General features: G+C 39.6%; 3 protein-coding genes across 4 annotated transcripts; 2 read left to right on the top strand and 1 right to left on the bottom strand.

Moving 5' to 3' along the window:
- Nucleotides 1–873: 873 nt before the first annotated feature.
- Nucleotides 874–5,957, top strand: LOC108111042 (putative oxidoreductase GLYR1 homolog). Its single transcript, XM_017220370.2, is given in 11 exon segments — nucleotides 874–1,166; nucleotides 1,564–1,600; nucleotides 2,387–2,469; nucleotides 2,534–2,909; nucleotides 2,911–3,171; nucleotides 3,173–3,388; nucleotides 3,449–3,559; nucleotides 3,956–4,226; nucleotides 4,297–4,386; nucleotides 4,453–4,542; nucleotides 4,645–5,957. Coding segments are annotated over 11 exon segments (1,815 nt in total). The 5' UTR covers nucleotides 874–1,086; the 3' UTR covers nucleotides 4,845–5,957.
- A 737-nt stretch (nucleotides 5,958–6,694) lies between these two features.
- Nucleotides 6,695–10,492, top strand: LOC108110959 (translocation protein SEC62). 2 transcript variants are annotated; one of them, XM_017220257.2, is made up of 4 exons: nucleotides 6,695–6,854; nucleotides 8,006–8,821; nucleotides 8,883–9,184; nucleotides 9,727–10,492. In XM_017220257.2, exons 1-4 carry the CDS (start codon nucleotides 6,819–6,821, stop codon nucleotides 9,818–9,820), a joined length of 1,248 nt encoding a protein of 415 aa, XP_017075746.1. In that variant the 5' UTR covers nucleotides 6,695–6,818; the 3' UTR covers nucleotides 9,821–10,492. The 2 variants fall into 2 exon arrangements, with proteins under 2 accessions (XP_017075746.1, XP_017075745.1); XM_017220256.2 differs by lacking the exon at nucleotides 6,695–6,854 and adding an exon at nucleotides 7,655–7,838.
- A 153-nt stretch (nucleotides 10,493–10,645) lies between these two features.
- LOC108110958 lies at nucleotides 10,646–14,933 on the bottom strand. Its single transcript, XM_017220255.2, has 2 exons — nucleotides 10,971–14,933; nucleotides 10,646–10,922 (listed from the first exon to the last, which is right to left on the bottom strand). The coding sequence occupies exons 1-2, from the start codon at nucleotides 14,762–14,764 to the stop codon at nucleotides 10,754–10,756; spliced, it is 3,963 nt and encodes a 1,320-aa protein (XP_017075744.2). The 5' UTR covers nucleotides 14,765–14,933; the 3' UTR covers nucleotides 10,646–10,753.
- Nucleotides 14,934–23,050: the final 8,117 nt, after the last annotated feature.

The following is a 23,050-nucleotide window of genomic DNA, read 5'->3' as shown; positions in this document are numbered from 1 at the left end:
TTTTATTTGATTGTTTCATATTTATGAGGATTATATGGTTCAGTGTTGAATACCAGACGAAAATGGAGGTGGGAGTGGACGTGTGGTAATTTATTTTGCGGCTTAGAGCGGCACTTTATTTATCTTGACATGCGGTTAAGTGAAAGTATCTTCGGCTTTTGGGCTTACAAATATTTAAAAAATAATATAGGTCGCACCATTTTAAATTATGAACTAATTTTAAAACCCTTTATATCTTAATAAGTTTTATATTTCTATTATTAAGTTTTCAAATTGTTATTTCAATTCTTTTGTTAATTTTTTTAGATATTCTTAGTTAAACAAATTCCAAAAATCAATTTTTCTATCACTATTTAGGTCGGCTTATAAGCTGTGCATTTGAAAAATGTTATATACATTATATATATATATGTATTATGTATATATATATATATATGCAACTTGTGTAATACATATCCCAATAAAACTTTAGGTTTTTATGTTTGTAATGCTAGTACTAAAATAAATTTATTAAGAAATTTGAAAATAACAATTATAACACAAAAATGTTTTTTATGTTTTAATTTATTTTATTGATTATATGTTGTATAATATAATATAAAATAATTTAATCAAAAATGAACTAGTTCATTTTGACTTTAAAAAGTTACCTATAAATACAATGAGAAGTAAAAATACCATTTCAGAAGCATATCTAGAAGCATATATATTTTATTTTAAAAGATCGAACATATTTTATTGGTAGCAAATAAGAATAAAATTCGTATTGATTTATACATTTTAGACGCATTGGCAGCCTTTTTGTGTGACGTGACAACGGGGGAATTTCCAACACTAGCCGATAGCCTGCCAAAATGGCGCCTGCCTAATATCGTATTCTCCGAGCAAATACTATCGGTCCGGCAGCGCATCACACACACAAAGCGAAAAAAAAGAAAATACGGGTGGCCTGCAAGCGAATATCTTTGAAATTCACTGGACCCCAACGCTGAGAATTGTTCTCCGATAAAGTATATTTTTAACTCGTGTGCTCCGTCCGCCTAAGCCAGCAAAATAACCAAGTTCAACATACGCCTGGACAACATAATGTCGAAGAACAAAAAACTGTCGCTGTCAGGCGGCGATACGGCGGAGAAATTTATTTACAAACCCAAGGATCTGATATGGTAAGCCAGGACGAAGGACCCGCCAAGAGTTAGGTGCATTCCTAGTTTTTCTCTGCCTCAAAAAAAGAAAATCAAAGCAAACACATAACCTCAATGGCGCACGGTTGGCGCTCCAAAAAAGCAGGAAAAAGAGCAGTGAAGTGTGCATAAAAAAGCAATTAGCGCTGGTTTTTCGACCGCCACGCAGGGCATTATCCGTGGAGTTTTACCCAATTTGAAGTGATTCTCGAGTTACAACGAGTAAATTCCGGGCTGCGACGTCGACGTCTCTCTGCGTTGGCGCTTTTTCGCGCGCGCGCCCTTTTTTTATTTTCTAAGCGGCTATAAGACCAAATATGAATTTTCCTAGTCCCCAAAAGAGTTTTCCTAATAGCATTGTTTTTTCCATTATTTTCAGGGCCAAAATGAAGGGCTTCACTCCGTGGCCGGGAATGGTAAGCTCTAGCCCTAGCAATCAGCGATCGGAATGTTTACGCTGCGTCGACGTCGCGTCGCTGCCGTCTCCTCTGCTGCCATGTTGTTGTGTTTGTTTTCGACTGTACTTTTCGATTCAACGCTGCCGGCGTCGCTGTTGCCGCGCTGCCAAGAGCCACGCACTTGCACAATTTGCTCTGTAGTTGCTACCGGCGGAGGCCTGGAAATTGTAATTTTTGGAGCCCGCTATCGGAGGCTAGCTAGCTGTAGCTTTGGATCGTGTACAGCCGCAACAAGCTAGCATGTGCGTGTGGGTTGGAGGAGGGGGAGTGACGGGCATGGATGTTGGACACGCGTTGCCAAGGATATCTTCCGAGTTCAATTTCACTTGGTGGAAAAGTTCACTCTCTTATCTTTTATCTGTTAATCTTGTGATTTATAAAAGTGACTAAATGTGTTAAATCAAATTTATTTTATCTTAAAGGTAAATTAGTGAATTTATAAAAATCTGTGAAGTTTTTGAAGTTATTTTGTTAAAATATGGGACTTAATCTCCTTAAATCACGTCTTATAAATTCTTATTTATAAAAATATTTTTTCCCTAAGGGTATATCGTGAAATAAGTATTCTTATTGTGTATTTTTATTTTATACCAATTGGGTATCAGTTTAAGTTACGAGATATATAATTACTTAAATTGAAAACAAGTAATAACCTTAAAATGTCATTAGCTAGTGAACTTCTGAGATTAAAATCAGTTTTGTATGTTTTTAATAGTGAGTTCTAATCAATAATTATATCCTCAGATTGTCGATCCTCCTCTTGATCTGCTTAGCCAGCAACGCCGGGCGAATACCAAATGCGTGTTCTTCTTCGGATCTAGGAATTTGTAAGTAAAAAGTAGAGGCTGGAAGAAAAAAAAACTAAAGAAATAATTTGTGTATTATTAACAGTGCCTGGATTGAAGAGAATAACATCAAGCCCTTCGAAGGTCCGTGGAAGGATGAACTGGCCAAGGTGAGCAAACCTGCTGCTTTTCGACACGCCATGACGGATATCGAAAAGTATATTGACGACCCTGCCGAGGTGGACGAGCAAGTCAACAAAAGCTGCGGGGCCCCAAATCACGCCACTGAAGCCGATTTCGACAAAATCCGCGATGGTCTAGACACTGAGGAGAATGTGGTAGACGAGACAGTTGGCGATGGCAATAATGGTGTAGTAGCCCATGTGGTCGGCAGCCCTGATGAGGGCGAGGGATTGGATGGGGAAATTAATGCAGATTCCTCAGAGTCACCCGCGACGACGCCGGCGGCCACAACAAAAGCAGGGAGGCAAGCGGACGCCGAAGGCTAAGTCCGTGGCGGCCGCTTCGGTTAAGTCGACTAAGGGATCGGCTACCAAATCAGCACAGAAACGGCGTACCTCTTCTCACCAGACGCCCAGTGGCACATCGAATGCCAAGCGTGGTAGGAGAGCTGCCTCTGGGGATGCTGCGCAGGATTTGGATGGTGCCGGTTCTACGCCCACGGCTAGACGACGTGTTGAGACTGACGCACTACTGGCCTCACTGGCGGCCAAGCGGGCACCGAAATGCAATTGCTCTGCTTGATCGTCCGGTCGTCACGCGACCAGAGACGCAAGTTATTGACATGACCTCGCGCTCCAACACTCTGGCCGATCGGGAAATTGTGCCCTCAGAGCAGACTTTCGGATTCCTGGGTCTTGGCATGATGGGATCGACAATAGTCAAGGACTTGATTTACACGGGTCACAAAGTTGTGGTTTGGAACCGCACTATCGACAAGGTTAGTGTCCTATGCAGTACATTTTTATAGTCAAATCTAATAAAAATTACCGTTTTGTAGTGCCAACCCTTTGCGGAGGCCGGTGCTGAGGTTAAAGACACTCCTATGGATGTGGTGGAGGCTGCCGACGTTATCTTCTGCTGTGTGTCAGATCCCAAGGGCGCCAAGGATGTAAGTAATAAATGCATATATTGATTTTGAGAAGCATTCATAAAAATATGTTATGGGATGCATTGAGTTTAATATGTTCATTATGTCATTTTTACATTTATAAAATAGTTTCCCATTAAACCAGTTGGGGTATAAAAATTTAAATAAATTGCATAGATAATACATTAAGCAAATACTTATTTAAATATTTAAAGCTCTTCAAATTGATTTATGTTCTCAATAGGTGTCAGCACAAAATTTTATTTACGTTCCCATTTTACATTGATGTTGTTGATTGTATAAATTTAAAATAAATTAGAATACAAAGAATGTGGATATAAAATATGTAGGGATAAGGTCGAGAAAACCTTGGACCTGATTTTTAATTCGAATTAATATACTTGTCTCTATTATCAGCTCGTTTTTGGCAACTGTGGCGTTCTACAGATAAAGGATTTAAACAATAAGGCTTACGTGGAAATGTCTACCATTGATCCGGACACTTCGCTGGATATTGGTGAGGGTATCAAGCAGTGCAACGGTCGCTATCTAGAGGCACAAATTCACGGCTCGCGTCAAGAGGCAGCGGATGGCATGCTCATTATCCTTGCCGGAGGCGATCGCTCAGTGTTCGAGGAGTGCCACTCGTGCTTCAAGACTATCGCAAAGAACACATTCTTTTTAGGGAGTAAGTACAGCGTAATCGTCAATACTTTCCACAAAACAATTTATTAAATTTATCTTTTGTTCACATCTAGCAGATATCGGCAATGCCTGTAAAGTAAATCTAATTTTGCAAACTATTATGGGTGTGAGTCTGGTCGGGTTAGCTGAGGCGTTAGCACTTGGTAGGTTTGCTATTATATATTATATTTTTATAGTTTTCTAATTAATCTTTTATATTACCTTCGCAGCTGATCGTTTTTCAATTTCTTTGAACGACATTATAGACATTTTTGATTTGACTTCAATGAAATCACCAATGCTACTGGCGAAGGGCAAAGGTATGATTTTGAAAAAAAAAACGATTCTTCGTTTAAGATTTCTTTTTTAAGTCTTTGAAAAATAGAAATATTATTTTCTAATGTCTTGTTACTACCTTTCAGAAATGGCCAAAGGCGACTTTAATCCACAACAACCTTTAAGCCACATGCAACGAGACTTGCGTTTGGTGCTAAACATGGCAGAGAATCTAGATCAGTCTATGCCTGTCACCAGCATTACCAATGAGGTGTTCAAGCACACTAAACGCTTGGGCTACAGTGAACACGATTCGAGCGCCGTATTTGTAAGATCCAGATTTTAACATTTAGTTAACACGACTAACGTTTAAACTATGTTTTATCATTTAGTTTAAAGCGTGTACCGAACAGAACAGAACCGACACTGACAAAAACACAAAACACAAACAATAACAGAAACGCATAACCTTCACTTATCCACCCACCAACCCAAACTGACAGAGGCGTTCGATCGCAAGGAATACTTTGGTAAAATAATATAATAATAATTACCTTTGTATGCTCTTGCGATTGGTATCGTCATCCTAACCTTTTGCATACTTCCCAAAACCCCAACATACGAAGCGTTAATTGCAAAATGGGCTAACAGATTCGCTTTGAATCGACGACCAAATCTTCCTGGTCGACCTGCTTAAAACGCAGGCAGAAGCCAATGAAGTGTCCTAGGGAAGTGTGTTCAAGAAAGCTGATAAATGAACAACACAATCTTTCGGAACTACTTTAATGAATTGTGCATTATACGACTTTAGAGTGTTTTATTGTATTTTTTGACGGGTGAAACGCAATCCCAGAGAGGAGGAAGGGCAGGGCGCCGTGTTTCCAATTTTTATGTATGTAAGGTGTTTTTTCCAAAATATCATTTTACGTATGTGCATGCATAAATTGTAAATGTATAGAATACTGCATCCGAATAAAATGTACAAAGCATACTGAAACACAACTCTGATTGTAGAATATCAAAAGAAGCATGGACCTTTTAGGCTTATCTACCCGACCTCCCCTTTTTTGTTGTGCATTTACTCCAATCTTATATTTTCATGTATACATTTACACATTTTTACTAAGAATAAAAAGTAAGCTAAACGATCATACAGAGTAAAATTGCAAAGAAAAATATATAATGTGGCGGTAATGATAGATTGGTTTAGTTGTAGTTCCCTTCTCATACAACAAACAAGACACAAACTGACATGGGAAATTAAACAAAACAACAACAGAAACAAAAACTACAACAACCGAAAGCAAACAAAATAGCATAAACTTTGATCGACCCATTGGCGAGGGTCATTATTAATAATAATAATAAGAATATATAATAAATAATATATTTTACTTATTATTTAGTCTGTATTTTGTTGTAAAACAAAGATTAATAAAAAGATAATTTTAATAGAGGATGTAAGGAAATTAAATTGTTTGAGTTTACATTGAAATCTTGACATTTTTCTCGATATAGAAATTAGTTGTGATATATCGGGGTATATTTATGAAAAATGTGACTGCAATCAAACTATTTTTTAATTGTATTTACTTGCCTAAAATAAATGAGAATATGAATGTATCATAGTTATTGGTATTAAGTATTGAAAATGAATATTTTAAAGGTTTAAAAACGTTCAGGGATTTTCTAATTGGAGCAGAAATTTTTAGAGCAATCAATAAAACCAAATGTTCAATTATCGCCTTCACTTTTTCAGGATTTAAGAGCAAGAAAAACTTTCAAACTTTAAAAACACATTTAATAAAAATTAATATTTCAAAGCGAAAATAATTAAATTAAATTTATAAATTAATAGTAGTTGTTAAAAGAGTGGCAACAATTTATACGAAATGGTGAAAAAGCGGTTTTTTGGATTGGGGTAGTAACAAAATATTTGATTTATTTATTAAGGATTTAATTTGGCTTCGGACATATTGGGCAAATTTTTTTGAAAAGCCAGCAGTTAGTGATGTCTCAATGTTCGTACTAATTTTAGCCGCTGAACTGAAAATCTGTTATCAGCAATGTTTCATTACCACCGCAACGGTTGAATTCAACAATTTTTGTTTTTTCTCCGGGTGTTTTGGGGCTAGTGCGTTTTTTTCCCCGAAATTATCGAAATATTCGTGTTGCTGGAAACATCGATAGTATTTAATAAACATCGTTTTTGTCCCACCTCTACCGTGGATGTTTATTGTGGTGCGTGTGTGGCAGAATTATTATCAAAAATACTGAAACAATCAATTTAAAGTCAACAGATCGTCACACGTGATTTAATATGTCGGAAAAGAAGCGAACCCGTCGCCGTAAGGATGTAAGTGCTATTCTTTCCTTCAAGAGGACAGAATCAATGGGGTGCGCGTGTGTGGGTGCCACAGTCCAATTGGCATGCCGAATGTGTTTGTTTTTTGTTTTGATAAAAAGAAAAAAACTTGAATTGGCAGAAAAAAGACAATCAAAACGAAATGCTGATATGCAAGATCTTACGGGGGCCATTCACGATTACTTGTGGGGGGCAAGTTCAATGCTGTTTCTCTTCTGTATTGAACTACCCCGTATGTTGCCCCCCGCCTGCATAGGTCTATAATTAGCTGATTGTGGAAAATGTCTCCACTGCGTATTAGCACGGTCTGGATATTCGGGTTACATATGTATTTACTTTTCAGTCAATTAACTCGGGCCTACAATTCAAACAGCTGAGCTTGTAAGCTTTGATTATCTGGCAACCCTGTAAGCTTGTCTTGTAAGCCGATCTTACTCTTTTGCTCTCTCTCTCTCGCTCTCTCATTACCAACACATGTCAGGTGCAGTCCCACTTATCAGCTGCTCTGCTTGTTGTTGTTATTGGGGAAAGTTTGAGTACGCGTATATATTGTTCACAGGCGGGTACCAAAGGGGATTACTGATCGTGGGCCCCCACAAAGTATTAAAAATAAATATGTAATATCTAAAACCGCTTAAAAGTCTTTGTTTAAAAAGTTAAAAATTTAAATTATAGAAACCAAAACCCCATTTATTGTATGTTAATATCAGCCTCTGGTACTATCCATGTGCTGCTGTAAGCGTGTGTCTGTTTGTTGTGGTGATCGCCAGCTCGTTTGACCAGAGTCAAGACTCAATACTTTCTAGACTCTGGGAGCGAGTGCAACACGTCACGGCCAAGAAAAACTACTGCCGATTCCAGGCTATTTTTTTTAATTATTAAGATCGCAGTTTTTAAGAATCGACGCACAAAATGAGCGGAGCGGAGGAGTATTTCGAAGAGGAGGAGGAGCAGGAGATTTTTGACGATGGCACGGTATTTAGAAAAAAGACCACGTATAATAAAGCCATCTCAATGGCTTGAGGGTGACGAATACAAAATTGGTGTCGTGGCCTATATTCGCCTATAGACCCAGATTAAACAAATCAATCGTGAAAGTGAGTTTCTGACCTAATTTTCGGTTTTTTATTTTTTTTCAACAGGAGTACACCGAACCGGGTGTCCAGAAGGTAGAAAAACCCTCTAAGGACGAAAAGAATGTGGCCAAGTGGTTAAAGCAGAATGTGAAGACGAAGAAGACCAAGTTCCTGAATCACATTGTTGAGTACTTTACCTCCAGCAGGGCTATTGATGCTCTGCTGAAATCCAAATTCGCCGAGGGCAATAGCCCGCTATTCACCACCAGGGAACAGGTGATCGAGTTTTTGGACGTGATGCTGGAACACAAGTTCTTCCATCGCGCCAAGAAGGTGCCGGTCACGTTGGAGGAGATCAGGGGAAGGTCCGGTGGCGACAAGAAAGGCGACAAGGAAAAGAACCAAGACAAAGAGAAGGACAAGGCCAAGGCTGAAAAGAAGGATTCCGAACCGGAAGCTGAAAATGGACAAGGCGACGGAGGAGCTTCTGGTAACGAAAAGGAAAAGGAGAAAAAGGAAAAGAAGAAGCGCAAGATCCGACTAGACATGCACCCCGAGCAGATCTTTGTGGACGGATCCGAGGCATACGTTTGGATTTACGATCCCATTCCGCTTCACTACTGGATATTCGGCTTCATCCTGCTCCTGGGTGCCGTAGGAATCTGCCTGTTCCCCCTTTGGCCACCAATGCTACGCAAGGGTGTCTACTACCTGTCCGTTGCTGCGGCTGGCTTCCTTGTCTTCATTCTAGCTCTAACCCTTTTGCGTCTTATTGTATTTGTCATTGTGTGGGGATTGAGTGGCGGCAAGTTGCACTTCTGGATCTTTCCCAATCTGACCGAGGACGTGGGCTTCTTCGCCTCCTTCTGGCCGCTATATGAGGTTAGTTTTGGAATGATTATCCATTTATTGTCAGCTTAATCCCTTTTTTCTTTCTTAATAGAGCAACTTTACCAGTGACGCAAATAAAACAAAGACCGACAAGAAATCAAAATCAAAGGACAAGAAAAAGGATAAGGACAGTGATGCAGAGGACACTGCTGTAGACGCGGATGGAGATGCTGATGGTGACGGTGATGTAGATGCAGAGGTCTCAACACTTGAGCCAGAAAAAATCGAGCTCATCAAAGAACATGACACTGATAGAGAGATCCGTAAACGACGCAAAGTTGGAGCCGATGAGTATGAGGAGGACGATGTGGAGGAAGAGGAGCCGCAGGTGCAACCCAAGGATTCCAAAGCAGGGTAAGAAGGATATGACGAGGATTTCTGCTTTATTGCTCGAATTTTTATTTATGATTTGTTTTACGTCCGCCGATCTTTTTTATTGTTTTTTTTATAAAAAGAAACAATATTGAATAGTGCAAGATAAATTCATTAACTCTAGCTTTTAATTGTAAAACTTATTTGTTCCTTAATAAATAATATTGTATGATCCATTAACCCTATTTTTCGTTTGCGTTCATAACAGTTTTATTTTATTTACGGAGCATGTCATTTGTAAATACATTTGTTTCGTGATTTGTGGAGGCTCATTTTATTGGTAGATGGTTCTTATTGGTGATTTTGTTACTGGAACATAAAAGTTTATAAAGGGTGATGTTCACATTGGTTATGATGTAAATACAAATAAAAATCGTACGATTTCGCATCAAAGCTTAATGCAAAGTAAGTTTGGCATCCCATACAATTGGTATAACATCCATTCATGAAATACTTCTGAATCATATTTAATTTTTATGAATTTACATATATTTTTAATAATTCTGAATCATATTTGCTTACAGAACGCCACGCAACTCGGGATCCGATTCGGAGAGCTCGAGTAAAGATTATGAGATAATCAGTTCAAGTGAAGTGCAAAACGTTGCTGGCAACTAAGATGAAGAAACCACAATATATATTAATATTTAATGATCCACATCTAGCTAATTGATAAGACATAGAACAAGAATCACACATCAAGTACATCAGCACATACACGATTCCAAGTACAGCGAACTATTGTCCCCTCCCAAAAAAAAAAAACTACGATCGAAGTCGTAATTTTCTATCGATAATTTCCTAATCCATTTAAATTTCACTTCACTTTGAAGTTTTCCATGGATTATATATTTGGAAGTAGGCGTGCATACACGAAACTAAACATTTCCTAATTGCAATATTATGTTGAACCAGAGAATTTTGGTTTTTTAAACTGCAGTTGGCCTTTGTTTTGCCGCATAAGTTCTCAAGCCGTTAACAAACTAAATATTACTTATTTGTATTCCTATGTTTGTAAATGTATACAGTAGAGCACTGGGCGAGTGCAAGAAACGATTGCAATTGATAATAATCATAGCGAGTACGTAGATGTGAGCGCATACGTCTTAATGTGCATAAATATTTACTCAACATGTAATTAAAGTGAACTAACAACTTAAAGAAATTAGTAGTGTAACACGCAATTAACTATTATATAAATAAAGCTAGGCAATTCTGATCTGATGTGAGAGATATTTGAGCGTTTTTTTAGTTCTTGCTCGAACGTTTTATTAAAAAATATACAATATACAATTTGACTTTGATATGCAGTTTATGGTTAGAATGGTAGGTATCAAAAATTTTCTGTAAATAACAGTATGAATTTAAAAAAAAAGTTTTGAGATTTCAATAGCAAACACCCACAATTACTTTTGTTTTTCGTTTATTTCCACACTTATTTGGAAGCTCCTTTGCTTTTTATGAGGAACTTTGATCAGTAAGTGATTCTTGGAAGTGGAGTGGAACCCTAGTGGATCTTGGCTTTGCGATATATCTCGTGGTTTTATAACCCTACTCCGACCAATGCTTATCCAATGGATCGAAGACTGTAAGCTTGATCTGAAGTTTCGAAGATAATGGATAACTCACTACCCAAAAGAAGATGTCAGTATATGGCTCATCGTTTACTTCTTTAGGAGCAGCTAGTAGGGCCAAAGGAATTTCACGATTTTGCGATGATCTAAGGGCTATGAATTATTTAAAAGAAAATTTTGCTATTAATACTCACGTGTCCTTATTAATACTACTGTAATATAGAAGAGATACAAAAGAGTTGCCTTTGGTAAGGGCACCATCAAAGTAAAACTGCTTTGGTAATCCTTGCACTACTCGTTGGCAATATTCTTGAGGTAGAAAAGATTTTGTGTTCATATGCTTATGAAATCGCTCAAAATGAGAAGCGAATGTATTAGACTTCAAAATGGATTCGCACTTGTGTATAGGACAGGAAAACTCTTCATCCATCGTTAATTCTAATTTATCTTCAACAGTTTCGTTTGGTTTGCCTGATCCCATTGAGATTACTTGCCAGTTAAGAGCCGGCAGTCCTTCATATTCAGTAGTTCTATAAGATATTGTTGCTTCTGAGGCGGCATCAGAATAAGTTTCTGTCCTTGATTCATTAGAAAGAAAGCTAGTTAGGAAGTCATAGTCATCAGAAGACGACTTGTTAGTTATAAGACGAAGTGGCTTTTGGAACACACTTAATTTTTTAGATAACGAACTCGAATGGCTTTTTGAAGATTTTATATCACTTTCTTTATTTTCTGGAAAACTGTTTGCTTTCTTTGTGACAACTGAAGTAAAATTTGATGCTCTTGATATGCTATCAATGTTATCTGTATTTGTTTCATAATCTTTGTTTCTACTTTCTTCTGTATAATAAAGGCTGTTCTCCTTCGGGCGTATATTTAATATTTCTTGTGAATAATCTTTATCATGTTCTTCGGAACCGCTTAATTTATTAGCAACTGGTTCCAAAAAATTCACAACTGATTCAGTTTGTGTAGAATTAAGCAGCTTTATGGGTTTGCTCATCATTTTCTTAAGCTTGAGTTTAATTGATTTGTCAATTTCTTTTCTGATGCCATCACTCACTTTTGAAGAACAGTTTTGGGATTCATATTTGGGAACTTCTTTCATTTCTTTTAAATGTAGTTTTTTATTGCATGCCGTAGTAGTTGTGGTTTTGGTTTTAATTTCCATTTTGGGTTCTATATTCAGAGCTTCTTCTTTTCGTTTATTTTTAAAGTTTTCACCTAAATTATTTGACTTTACGAGTTCAAATTGAAAGTCTTCCTGCGTATTGGTTAAGTCAGAATTGGGAATAATTAATTTAATTGGTTTCGACATAATGTCTTTCGCTGCTTTCATGTCACAGAAAATATCAGATTGACAAATATTTTCAGATATCACTTCCTTTTGGTGAATAATTTTCTTCTGCTGGAGCACAGTTTTACTTGTTTCTCCCAAGATTTTCTTTTGTTGTGCTTTGATCGAGAATTCAAGTTCTTCGTAATGGATCTTACGACGACGGCATTTTAGTTTCTGGGATGGCCAAACGGGTAGACCACGTGTTTTATGTTTTCTACGTTGCCTTATAGATTGACTTTTTACCGTGGGAGTTGCTAACTGGGGTAATGGGGTTAAATTTCCGCTACTACCATCCTCTAATTGCCTCTGATCTCGATACGATTCCAGTTCCTTAATATTAATGTCGGGCATACGAAACTCATAGAAGGTCATAGGAGGTTGATCCGTAAGACTTTCCTTAATATAGCTGACAATAACTTTGCCAGTATTTATTAATTTACTTACAAAGGTGGCAACCTGCGTCTTTGGGATCTCTTGGCACATATGAAAAACCGTCTCGAATGTTTTCATCACAGCCCAATTGATTGAAGGTTCTTTATATCGACGGTTGTTTACAGGTATACGCGACCTGACGAAGCTCGCATTATAGGGTGTAACTTTTGCTTGGCTTCTTAGGGGATCCTCTTGTTTTTCGGGAGAAGTGTTTCTTGGTGGCACATTTATTATGGGTTGACCTATAATATTTTCCATTTTACTTTGTTTAGGTCGAAAAGTGTTTGGTGAGTTTTTAACACAATGATGAATATTGCAAGGAGTCTGTGATGCCAAAGTACGGATATGGCAAGTTTTTACAGTGTTTCCTAGAGGCTCTTCCTCCAGATCTCTTTGATTGGGGAAAACCCCCTTTTCCTGATACTGCTTTAATAACTCTTGTTTTCCAGAAAGACCACTTACTCTATTAAGACTTTCCTTTAGTGTCATTCCAATTCTTTTACCTATGTCGATTTGATTGGTACATTTTTTGATGGATTCATTCAATTTTCTAGGAATTCTGCTCTCTTTCATCCTTAATTCAGAATTCTTTTTTCCGCAGCGACCGCACTTTGAAATTGTAGATTTGGATCCATCACGTTGTTCTTCTGTGTTATTTGAAGACTCATCTTTTGTTGTAAGTTCCCGTTCCCAGCTAGAATTAGTAAGTGCTGTTGATAAGACATTGGAATAATCTTGAGAGGGCTTTGTTTTATTTGAGGGATATACAGATTGGTCAGTTGACACATCACTTAACAAAGGAGCCGCTTCAGAGTCCTTGATGAACATATTGTTTACAGTCTGATTCACTTCTTCTTCGATTTTTTGACTGTTATCGATTTTGTTATCCGCAGTGTTACCAGCTAAACTTTTAGATGCCTGTGAGAAGACTTGTTCCATAATAGAGGAGAATAAAAGGGATCTCTCGGCCGCTGGCTCGTCGGATTTTGCTATATCTTTTTGAACGGTCTGCTGTTGATTGAACGGGTTATATGTAAAGTTGCTTTTCAAACTGTTTTTGCTAATACAACCAAATCCAATTTGATTAATGGACTTCATTAAATTTTTACGTACTGAATTTGTCATAAAAAACATGCTTGAAAAGTTGTCAGAAGTCGCTATAGGGTTTAATTTTAAGTTCAAGGATTCGATACGATTGTTGGGTAAATCCTGACGAGGTTCAAGGTACAATGATTTGGGCCGGTCAAGAAGGTATTGGGCACCATTAACAACAAGAGCATCCTCTGATGGACCGTCGTAATGGTCAAAGGGGCAAAACTGACTGGCCAGCTCGTTATCAATATCCATCGCATCCTTAGACTTGGTAGGTTGTAATCCACCGCCCTTCTCCCTGGTATCTACCGACTTTCTGCTGTCCACGATCTTGCTTAGGACTTTGGATAGAGGTGGTAACGGGCGACTCCTGTGTAAGCGTGGTGGCCGAGAGCTGTTCCTGCTTCTCTTGGAGATTGCTCCTCCGAAGGTATCCGTAATGGGACTTTCCAATGGTATAAAGTTGCTTACAAATAGATTGCTATAGCTCTGACGTAGGTTGTTTGTCTGGCTGAATACATTGTGGGGCATGGCCACTAAGTTCGGCATCTCTGATCGTGGTGGTAGAGCAGGTTGTGATGGCGAAGGAGAAGTCGACGATGATGATGATGCTGACGAAACAGACGGCGATGATGGAGGCGGTGCTGTAGGTTCCTGCTGACGACGGGGAATCCTTTTTGGTTTAGAATGCAACCCATGACGTCCAGAGTAAAACTTGATTTTGCCCTCCTGAACTCCAGCAGTACCTTCCTGTCCAGCTTCTGCTCTGGCCAAGCCACACTTGACGCAGTTCATCCTGCAACCGCCTTTAGATTTGGGTTTCTTGGCCTTAATGGCAACCTTTACCCGAGTCACTTGACATTTTTTGGGCTCCTCGGTGTTAGATTGCTCCAGGAGATTCTGTTTGTGTTTGGTGCCTATATCTGCATGCTCATCGCTGGACGAACCGTGCCCGGCTTCAGGGCGTCTGGCCAAACCGCACACCTCGCAGAGCAGTTGACGGTTCACTGGAATGTGAAGCATCGCTCGTGGCAGCTTCTCGCACAGGCACCATTCCCGAGGCCTCGTCAGGCCACTGGTCATGTTGTTCATGTACAACGAATATAACTTGTAGAACCGAAACATCAAAAGTAAACTATTTTTTTTATTCGGACAGAAATTAGAGCGAGCAAATTCACAAAAGTCAGACGGGACTAATATTTTCCTGTCAGACTACTATAGAAAAATTCTGTTGACAAATCATTTATTTTGTAAGTTTGTCTTGATTAATGTTACATTTTTTAATACTTTAAAAATTACAAACATTTCTTCGAGCAGTTAAGGAAAATGTTATTTCAGAACTAAAGTTCTTTGCTTGCAGTTATTTTTGTATAATAATAGTACAATGAAGTTTGTAAAATCAAATTGATACATTAAAGGGTCCATATCTTTTGTACAAATATTTTGTAAGTAAGTTTATTCAGTAATAATCTTCCCACAGGCAAGACAAATTTGTTATTCACTTGACTTTGTTTGCATTCTCTGTAATTTGTAATTGAAGTTTATGTGGCCGGATGACTCTGATTGAACGTGGTCCAGCCACTCATAGAGTTGGGAAATTTAATTAAGTTTCTGCTGCATTTTTAATGTACACATTCAATAGTGAAATATTTTATTTTTTTTTCTATAGTTATGTTGTCCGAATGAAAGAGCTTGTGTCCTTCGAGAACAATTCACAAAATACTATTAAATGTACCATGCATACTATCGCCTTGCTTCCTGGAAAAAGAGATTAGTTCCATGCCAATCTAAGTGAAATTTCATGTTTCATATGCAATTACTGTTCTGGGAGGAGGATTACTGAGCACACACACATATGTATGTACGTATATATTAACACTTATAACTGACGAACACACATCACTTTGCCATTCGAACGTAGTTGGAATTTATTTGAATTTTTACTGCAATAAATATGCACAATGCTATGCAGGCGAACACAAAGTGAAAACAGTTGACCCAAATACTCGGCTCCTTCGGCAGCAGCATCTTGTTTAATTAACTATATAGCATTTGATTGATTGGCCTAATCCTTCAGCTCTTCACCTAAGCCCACCCAGGACCGACAAAGCCGTCACTTTATCCAACCCATTTCCCGGGCAAAGTCAATAAACACATTAAAAGCGCATCGCCTTACAAAATGTTCTGCATCTTCGGCTCATTGAGCAGCAGCAGCTTCGGGATTCAAGGCAAAAGGCGTTTGGCAGGGAATTTATGCACTCAAATCAAGCAGGAAAATAAATTATGTATCCAGTCGCTATCCAGCCGGGAGTTACTAAGTTCGAGTAGCACGTTCCTATGACCATTTTGAATTAAAAGCCGGCTGTCCGGGATTTATGCGCGCCACTGGCCATAAAAATATTATTCCCAGACTACAGACTATAGCCCCTCCGAATCGGCGCCTAATTGTTCACCATCGAATGTATTTCAATATATTCGACTATGAAGACTGAATTGGAAAAAATACCTAGCACTTTTTAGAGTAAAGAGAGTGATCGAATTGTCATTGAAAAGATTAAACAAAAAATTGTTAAGCTGTTTAAGAGGGTGTTGAAAGGTATACTGTGAAAAATATACAAGTTTCTTACTTTTTTGTTATTAAGTCGTAGCATTAATAATGCCTGAAAGCATTTACAAATTTATGGTTATTTTTTAAACAATATTTCCCAAATATATATTTTTAATATTACATGAAATACCAACTGGAAATAAACCCAATGGTTTAATCTTAGTCTTAGACAATGTTTCTTACACTGTATAAGACTACAAAAAACACATCGAAGTCTGCGATTGGAGCAACAAAATTATTTACTCCCTGGTGTGGCATTTTAATGCGTTTTTATTGCGATACTTTTAGCGTCATTTCATTTTCGGCATTTTTCTTTGCCCTGCGAATTTTCAACCCCACCGATTCCCCTCTCTTTTTGCTTTGCCATCGCCAGCCGTAATTTTTGTAATTTTTTGGCATGGCTTTTAGTTGGCGTTTATTGCATTTCCTTCAGCATTTAAAGAACGGACGCCCGACCGGAAATTTAATGTGTGGTGCAACTATTTGAGGCATGCACATACGCAAAACGGAGCTTGTCGGTGGTTCAAAAGGGCAGCTGCAGGGGCGGAAAAATCTGATGTGGTGGAGGGGATTCGTGGCCAAAGGGGTGAATATTTTTGCATGCAACTGGAGTCACCCGGAAAATTCATCGCATACGTTGAATGCGTACAAGGATGCCCATTCTCAGGTGGTCTTTTTTTTTTTTGCTTTTTTTTTTTTTTTTTTTTGCTCTCCCCTCAGGATCAAAGGTAATGAAATATATAATTATCCGCAATCGGCGGCCACCCATTGAAGCAAATTAATTGGGTTTCCACCTCAACTTTAATTACAGAAGCTATCCTCCAGCAGTTCCACAAGCTGGCCTCCGCATTCCTAAAGAAGCCGAGCTGCGCGTTTCCAACGCGTCCAACGTCCTGGGAAATTCCAATTGTATATTAAATACTTTCCATTAAGTTTTAAGCAAATTTTAATTACAATGCCGTTGCTTCCGCCATTTAACACAAAAACAATTTCCGCCCAGGCATACATATTTTAGATCAAATATTGCAACTGCAGCCTGAAGTCCAGGGGTAGGGGATTCCAGAGGGCTTTCTGTGGATCCGAAAGTGAAATAGGGATGTGGGTGCTATGGTTGCCTAAATGTTTTTTTTTTTGTTTTTTCCACTCGGCTGGGGGGGCTGGGCTGCCATGAAATATAAAATTCAGTTCGTGGCTACGTGACTTGGGTGGTGTCTATTTTTCAGCTGGGTTGGCGTTGCACAAACGCATCCTCTGTTTACTTATTTAACACAATTTTCACATTTCATAATTCAAGTCGGTGAAGTGTTCCCCCGTACAAAATGATGGCTGACGTGCGATGGGCATGGCACTTTAGGGGGCGGTGCATTGAGGGAGTGGCTGCAGTGATACGCATGCGTAACTTCTGCTTTGAGGCACGGAGGTCGGTTCCATCAGAAAGTATTTTCCGTTTAATGTTTCTCATTTTGCAATTGCTTATTGCATGCAACTCTTGAGTTTTGTGAGTTGCACTTCGTCTCTATTCTTGCCTTTTTTTTTGGAGTACCTTTGTACATAAGTGGAAAGCGCTGTCTGGGATATCTAAGCGAGGCGACAACCTTGAAAAGCACTCAACATATAAAAGGCAGCACTTCCCATATAGAGCAGTTTTGTGTGTCCTTCGGTCACAATTATTATAGTTCCTGTTATTGCACAGGCACATCACGTATCCGCCGTGGTGGCCCACTCACGAACTCCACTTCTGATCCGGTTGAAGGGGACAAAGTTTGCCGTTGAATACTGAGCGTCGTGCGGCAGAAAAACTTGGTCTCGATTTGCTAGTGGAATATACACTGAAATAAATATATTTTTGGAATGTTTGGAAATAGGGTGTACTTAATTTTATATTTTTTATTGGCCAAAGTTAAACTGATTTTATAAAGAAAATCATATGAGTTTTAGGAATGCGAAAATTGGAAAACCGACAGTTAAAATAGAAAATTATGTAAGCTTTCTATTCAAGTTGAATACCTTGATGGTAATAAATGTTTACGAAATGATTGATTAATAATATTCATTTACCAATTTTGCATTTTAATTTATGCCCATAGCCCAGTGGTGATTGCTTTCCTTCAGTGCATGAGGTGAGCATCTGGGCGGGATGGCAGAAGTCAAAGGTCTGCTCTTGATTGCGCCCGTATGTGACGGAATGTGTGCCTAGAGATGGGATTTGATTGATTGCAGGATAAGGGAGAATCAGGTGGCAGAAGTTTCCCTAGAATGCAAATCCCATTGAGACCGCTTTAATGGCTATTAATGGAAAGATCTCGAGAGAATCTTTAACATGGATCTTAAGGGATGGCATATTTTTATTTCTTTCTTTCTTTTGTTTAAGCGAGAATGTTTTGTGGTGAGGCTACTTTTGGGTTGGCCAGCTACTTCCGTTACCATAAAAGCACTTCTAAAGGTAATTGTTTAAAAATGGACTTTATTCAGTTATGGCGCAGCACTGTCCTGTGTGGCCGCATATACAAACACATGCATATGCATCCGCATCCGCATCCTCAACCAGGTCCATATAGCCCATAGATCGGCTGTCTAGTCATGTGTGCGCGCTGTCCATGTAAATTTTAAGCAACTCTCCAAACTAACAACCGACGCAAATTGCTGCTGTTGCGGTTTATTTTGTGTTGCAAAAATATGCAGCACCCTGCCCTTACCGTCTGTCTCCGTTCGTTGTTCCTGGGTCCTTAGTCCTGAATCCTGGTTCCTAGCTCCTGTCCCCTGCATCTGCATCTCCCCTCTACTTGCCTGGGGCTTTGGGAGATGTTGGTTTTTTTTTTTGGGATGATAATGGGAGGGATCGTGGTGCAGATGATGGAGATGGGTTGGGACTTCCAGTGGCGCATTGTTGGGCCTGACTTTTTGCTGCCCGTTCCCGGAATGTGCGGAGTTTGTTTGTTGTGATGTGTGTTGGTTGGCGGGCTTGTTATTTTACCCAAAAGCTGTTAAATTGCTTGAAACAAAACAGTGTTGTTCCATGGGAAGAAACTGTTGTTTGCGGAAAGAGGGGTTCCGGCTACGTCCATGGCCATAAATATTAAAGTGGGTGTCAAAAGGAATATGTGGTGCGAAATGCTTTGAATGCTCCAGCCAGCCATCCAATGAACGTGCGATTCGACAATGAAATAAATGTTAGAAACCCCTTCTATGCCCGTCCTGGAAACCCCAAAGAAACTCCACGAAAACGTGCCAATGATCCCTTTTCCAGATAGTTACTGCATAGGAAAATCCCAAATAAATCAAAACAACCGAATGCGTGGACATGTCCCGCCCCCATATTCTGGGGTCAACCATATTGTATTTCCACAATGCCCCTACAAAAGTTTCCACTTAAACGGGGATTAATTAAAAGTAAAAACTTGCCGGTGTGCGCCTTGAATGGAGACTTTGCCATGCATGAATATTTTAATCAAAAATCTTGGCAGAACAAAATGAAAAGAGCTGTTTTTTTTTCGGTTGCACTGGCCAAAAGGATTTGCCTTTAGCTGCGAAAGTTTGCTTAAAAAATTATGCGAAACCAAGTTTTCTCGTTTATAGTGAGTATCAGAAAAAAAAAGGAAGAAAAAATGATTGCATCCCTATTATTTATTGTGTGCCAAGCCCTTTCTTGCGATGTGTTAAGAAATTATGTGGCCCGTTCCACTGATCCTCCCCCTCCGGACCGCCCGAACGTCTGACATTGAACTCGCGAACTACTGGTGGATTTTTATTAAGTTTCAAACGCTCAAGAGCTTTGCATTTTATCTGGCTGGCAGCCTTTGAGCGGGCTTAACTTTTGGACTACTCAAGGCATCGAGCCCTTCTTATTTGTTATGAAAACTTCAGGTTGGCGGCGGGCCAGGGGGCAACGACAAGTGCAGATGGGGCTTAACGTCTATGAAAAGCGCCTCGAGTACAGTCCTTTGATGGTGGGCGGGCGGTAGCCTTGGAATGAAGGCAAAAAGCCATGCGTACGTCCTCGAAACAAGTTTACTCCTTACTGGGAACTACTTGCTTCCTCTGACTTCGTGTATGTGTGTTTGTGTGTGTGAGTGGAGGGGGTGTGTTTACCACTACTTACTTATTGTTGGGTATGGGAAGTTGTTGGCTTCCTAAACGGATATACCAACTTCAAATAGTTTTTTCCCTCTGTGAGCCCCATTCTTTTATGCTTCTTTACGAGTATTCCGCATCCTTTTTTTGTGCAGTTGTTGTGGTTGCACTTTTTGTTTGTTGCCAACATTTGGGCTCCGGGTTCCTTTTGCCGGTTCCGCCCAGAAATTGCGGCAGCACGTGCCAGAGGTGTTCCAACTCCGTTGCTTGGCTTCTACGTACTCCGTAACTCGTGCCGTGGCAATGATGAGTTGTGGAATATTCTCGGGGAGTTGGACTGCTCCAGGACATAGCCAAAGAGCTTCTCGACTTTGTAACCCTGCCTGCTGATACCAGGATGTATGGTGTAAAGTCGTGTCTATGGCTGCACTTGCAAAAAAAGGGCATCAAATAAGGGGTTACATAGTTACATTTGTAATTGAGTTAGTTAGTTAATCATTTCATGGCTTTGTGTAGAGTTAAATGATTAATTATTATAACTATAAAGAACATAGTTATGAATAAATTTCTTCAAGTGCATACTTTACTGTTATCTGGTCCAGTGTGCTCCCACTCGGCGACTGCGATATCCACACAGGCTTTCGAGCTGGCCCAAGAGGTGGTCGGTCGAAGATGCTTGGATTCCCAGGACTCCTCTGTGTTTGGTGTTCAGCAGCAGTGTTTGGTTCACTTGCTGTTTTATATTTACTAACAGCCACTTGAAGTTCATCGCTTACAAACATATTTTCACTCCCGTCCTACCTTTCTCTCTTCCTGGTTCCACATCCTTCTACTTCTGGTGAAAGTGCTTATCGCTTTATGATGGGTTCTGTTCAGTTCACTTCGGTTTAGCTCTGTTATCCTTGGGTTCGGGTGGGGTATTTAAGAGCTGGGTGTGTGGTCAGGTAAATGCGGTAATTATGAACTTAAATTTCTGGGTACATTGTTCGACAGCCATTAGGCCAAGCCATCTGGGTTAATTGTTTAATTCGGGCTATCCGATATCAGACAGAACCAACTCGTCCCTTAAATAATCCCCAAAACTGATCATTTTAAATAACCAGCTAGCCTTGTTTTTTGTGCGTAATTACAAAAAAGGCAAAAAAAAAAGTACAAGAGAGGGAAAAATACCGTGAAAAAGGGTAAAATTTGTGAGCTGCATAAATTCATTGCGCTTATTAAGCCACCGCCAACACGCAAGACAAAGCCTTAAAAGCGGGGGAAAAAGAGGAACATGGATTTGGTTAAGGATTGGGATGGGGGCGTCACAGCATAATCACACCTTGACCACCTGTCCTCGCTGACGGTTGGTTGGTTGGCTGGTTGGTTGGTTGGGTTGCCGTGGCCCTCCTGGATTTTTGCCCCATGGTCGTTGCAGTGCATTTAATCTCGACAACATTTCCTTTGCCGTCGAGGACGCAGCCCATGACATTTCCTACCTGCAGTCCCTTGCTTCGCTTTCCCGCCATCCTTCCGGCTCCTCGTTTTTTCTGCTCCAGCCCTTTACTGTTGGCGACGTTGTCGAAAACAAAAATTAGTCCTGCCGTAAAATGGGCAAAGGAAGTGGTAAGTACCTGCCCATCAGGCCACCCAACCTGGCCACTTCCACGCCATCGGCCGACTGCAGTAACCGACTTTGGCAGTAAAAATTCGTAATGTGCAGCTAATTAAGTTCAAAGCATAGTTTCAGGCACTGTTCCCAGTTCCCAGGAGTCAAGTCCTCCTGCATTTAGTCCTGCCCGCAACCGCCAACGGCCTTTGCAGTGGATCGCCAGATAGTTGGTTGGCCGGATAGATAGATAGAGTAAGGGGATGTGGAGTTTGGCTCTGGCTAGAGCCCGTTGACAGTCCCAATCCTCAGTGAGTTTTCGTATGATTGCCCCGGAAAATCCTTCGCCTCTGAGGTCGGACTTGTCCGCTTTGTGGCCAGTACATCCTTTATCCTTTATTTCACGCAAATAAAATACAAAAATTGATTCCGCCCTCAAAGGACAGCCCAGTTGTCATGGCTTCATCGGGAGTTCCCATTGCCTTAAAGCATATCCAAATACTTTACTGTTGATAGCTTTCTCAGCACACCACAAACTCTTAGAGTAGCAAGGTTCAATGAAAAAAGTTTCTAAAAAATCTGCAAAAATGTTTAAAGGTAGCTTATCAGTGCTGACATTTAAATATCACCTCATCGTGACGTATAAAATGGATGGTTTTTGTAGTTAGTAATTAAACTTGTTGAATGACAAATTTATTTATTATTACAATCTTGAATGGAAAACTTGTGATTTTTTATAATAAACTTTAAATATTAGTTTCTCTTTTTGCTAGAATTTGATTTTGCAGCTTACCTAGAAGCTGCAAATTGCTGGCAGGAACTTAACTGGCGTGTAAATATTTTGCTTGGGCGATTCCTTAGTCATCATAAAAATTTAAGGACCCTTGCGAAACGTTGCGGACAGTTTTGACAGGTAGCCCTGGGTAGGAGGGCCACTTCATTTTGCGGCACTTAGAGGCGAATACACTCCATCGTGCACATTAAATTCATAATTGCATAGATTTAGTCGCCATTAAAAATGCAAAATGCGTCCCGAGCCGCAGATGCGGCAGATGGTAAACGGAAAATAGAAAACAGGGAAATGGGAAATGGGGAAAACAGGGTTGCTGTGCTATGCTACTCGTAACTTCATCGGGCGCATTAG

Source organism: Drosophila eugracilis, unplaced genomic scaffold (assembly GCF_018153835.1).
Source record: "Drosophila eugracilis isolate 14026-0451.02 unplaced genomic scaffold, ASM1815383v1 contig_445, whole genome shotgun sequence".
NCBI lineage: Eukaryota > Metazoa > Arthropoda > Insecta > Diptera > Drosophilidae > Drosophila > Drosophila eugracilis.
Note: the sequence above shows the minus strand (reverse complement) of the source record. Positions and strands in the feature narration are given on the sequence as shown.